At 32.9% G+C, this 3,565-nt stretch overlaps 1 protein-coding gene across 1 annotated transcript; it reads left to right on the top strand.

Moving 5' to 3' along the window:
• The first annotated feature begins 642 nt into the window (after positions 1-642).
• LOC113324296 lies at positions 643-3,225 on the top strand. The gene is made up of 2 exons (XM_026572616.1): positions 643-678; positions 2,686-3,225. Exons 1-2 carry the CDS (start codon positions 643-645, stop codon positions 3,223-3,225), a joined length of 576 nt encoding a protein of 191 aa, XP_026428401.1.
• The last annotated feature ends 340 nt before the right edge of the window (positions 3,226-3,565 follow it).

Raw genomic sequence — 3,565 nt, 5'->3', positions numbered from 1 at the left:
GTGTTCAGGTAAGATGTATTTAAGTTGGATCCAGAATTGTTGAAAACCCCAATGCTTCTCTGTGTAAATCATACCAGGAATGTAGTCATAAACAACCAGAAGATGTTTGTTGATGATCCATGGACGCTGTTAAATTACTGTGTTAAGCAGATCCCAATCATTAAACTTGAAAATCATCATATTCGGCTCAACCTCAATTATTTTTAGATTTTCCAAAGTTAAGAAAGGCCAGGTGAAGGTGATATACTTCTGAACAGTATCATAGATCATTCTACCCTCTATAATTATTTTGCCAATTGCACTTGCTTCCCACTCAGATTCATCTTCTTTTTCAGTGGTTGTGTTTTGATTCACCACGACAACTTCATTGATATTTCCAAGCTCCAGTGTAGCTTTCTCTAATTTGTCTACCAGATCGATAACATTGCTAGTATTTCCTTCTTTCATTGCTTCCAATAAGTGATGATCAATGTTCTTCAAGTATTCTGGATTTAGATGTATATAAGTATAAGGTTTTCGAGTACTTAAAGGTGAAGGATCTTTTATAGGAAAGTTTAGTTGAAAGTTATTAGGGTTATGAGGGTAAAACTGGTTATAATGATATCTACTAGATAAATACAAATTATTTTCCAGGCTATAACTATGGGAGCAGAATATATGATAATTGTTCCAAGTTTGGTAAGTGTAACAGCTGTAACTGAGCGAAAATAGCAAAATTAGACTGCTGAATATTCGCATGCATCTGACTTTTTTGAATTTGAATTTTTTTTTGAAAATTGATTGAGGCGGGATGAGGTTGAACCGATTCTAAAAGAACAAAGTTGGTTCCGAGACATCTTCCGCGAAGCATCCTTAGAAAAAGCAATGAAATCCATAACATCTAATCCTGTAAGCAAAAGCTTGAAGACTAGCTCAGCAAAAGCTATGATCACAACATAAATATTAGCAAAAGCCATTAGGGATAATAAGAACTGCAAACGCATATAGGGGAAACAAAGTAATTAAGCAGCCATTAAAACAAACAGCAAGAAATAAAAATACAAATAAGGACAATCAAAAATAGTTAAGAACTAAGATCTAACAATTCAAATGAATGAAAACATGATGATATAATTAGACAGATTCTAGTTATCCATGAAAAAGGTATAGAAAATGATTACAGAATGAGAGAAAAAACGATGTTTGACTCAGTTTATCGCCGATTTGCAGAGCCCCTAAAAAGATTTGACTTGAGTTGTCACCGTTATGTTATGTATTGATACTACATATCAATATGTAGTATCAATATGTTATGTACTACATATAAATAAATACTTTTTTGTTATGTATCGATACTACATATCAATATGTAGTATCAATATATGGATACTACATATCAATATGTAGTATCCATATGTATTGTACTACATATCAATATTATTATGTTATGTATTGATACTACATATTAATACTGTTATATTATACTAGTATACTAGTAGTACTACATATTAATATTAGTACTACGTATTAATACTAGTTACTAGTATACTAGTAGTATTTACTACTAGTTACTGTACTACTAGTATACTAGTTTACTAGTACATATGTTACTACTAGTATAGTAAAGTAGTTATATAATTTACTAGTAACATATTTTTGTTACTACTAGTACAATACATATTAATATGTAGTATCACCATATTGATACTACTAGTATGTAGTAACATACTACTAGTAATATTTACATGTGTTGATACTAATTAGATCTGGAAGGGTGTTTGAGAAATCTAAAAAACACATTTTATAATATCCCCAAAGTTTTTGGACTAGCGAGTAAACAATCTAGTCCAAAAACATGTTTTTGGACTAGTGAGTAAATGTTTTTCACGGGTGGACTAGCCATTAACTGGGTCATGAAAAACTGGACTAAACAGTAATTCCTACTAAAGGGAAGGGATATGGGTCTGAAGGCAGCCTCACTATGGTGTCCTTTTATCCCTTCCCTACATGACACGGAAACTCATTTTCCGTATGAATAGTTTTCGTTTCAGTCAGCTCGTTGAATTAACCAAAACGAAAATTGAGTTTCCGTTTTATAAGTATAAGTTTACAACAACCACTCGGATTTCTCATTTCTTCTTCTTCTCTATTTTTTCCTCCTCTCAAAATCCTTTCAAACCCCTTTTATCCCCTTTTTATTTTCATATTGATTCATTGTGATTCATTGGCTTAAATTAAAAGGGTTTGATCGTTACTCCAAGGCGAAACAAATCCATTCTTCAATTTCGAATTCCATCAACAAAAATCAAAGGTGAGTGATTCTAATTATAGGGTTTAAAATTATTTTGATTTTGATTTTGATGAAATTGTTAATATTAGGTTAGTTAGGTATGTAGTATGCAATTCATCAATAATATAATTAAAACATAGATTTAGTGAAAAATCCATGATTATTACTTGTTGGGTGTCTTGATTTATGTTGAATGAAATGTTTGTAAACTACTATTTTATCGATGTATAACATTGATTGACTTGTATGTATGTATTGTATAGACAAATTCATACTATGTTTGTTTTTTTCAAAGGTACATAATAAGTCTAATGCGTGCCTATGTGAGAGTTAAATATGGAATCTATTTGGATACTTATAATGATGAAGAATAAGAAGTTTTGCTAATGACTACATAACTTTGTTTGGATGAACAGTTGCGTATTATTCGACAACCGGTACCTAGGGAGGTACAGAAACGTAGTATAATAACTCGTGATCGAGTGTGGCATGATGCGAAAATGATGAATGATTATTTTACACCTAAAACTGGTTATACCTCAAGACAATTCAAACGACGTCTAGATATGAGGGAAAAATTATTCGAGAAATTTTTAGGAAAATTGCTTGAAGTGGATCCAGAATGGCAACAACTTCCGGATGCAACCGGTACTATGGGGCATTCTCCGCATATGAACTTAGTTGTCGTGATGAAATGTTTATACAAAAGTATGGCAACTGATAGTGTCGATGATTACACTCGTATAGGTGCCACTACAAGATACTATTATCTAAAAATATTTTGCCACACCATTTGCATGACTTTTGGAGAAAGATATTTGCGTGAACCCACTCCTGAAGATGTTCAGAGGTTGCTATATAAAAATGCGGAACGAGGTTTTCCTGGAATGCTTGGTAGTGTTGATTGTATGCAATGGACATGCAAGAATTTTCCGATGGCTTGGCAAGGAACTTAGCGGGGTAAAGAGAAACATAGTAGCCTGGTATTAGAGGCGATTTGTGGTTTTGGCATGTTTTTTTGGAATGCCTGGATCAAACAACGATGTGAATGTGTTGGCACACTCACCCCTTTTTGATAACATGCTAAAGGGTGTAGAACCTCCATGAAATTATGTCATCAATGTTCACCAATACAATATGGGTTATTTCTTAGCAGATGGTATCTATCCAAAGTTGACTACATTTGTACAAGCTTTCAGTCAGACATTGGACATTCCCGAGTATGTGAGATTCAAGTATCAAATGGATAAAAGAAAGGATGTCAAGCATGATTTTGGAGTGCTCCAAGGGAAATTC

This window comes from Papaver somniferum, chromosome 11, assembly GCF_003573695.1.
Source record: "Papaver somniferum cultivar HN1 chromosome 11, ASM357369v1, whole genome shotgun sequence".
Taxonomy (NCBI): Eukaryota; Viridiplantae; Streptophyta; class Magnoliopsida; order Ranunculales; family Papaveraceae; genus Papaver; species Papaver somniferum.
The sequence above is the reverse complement of the archived record's forward strand: the minus strand, read 5'-3'. Positions and strand labels throughout refer to the sequence as shown.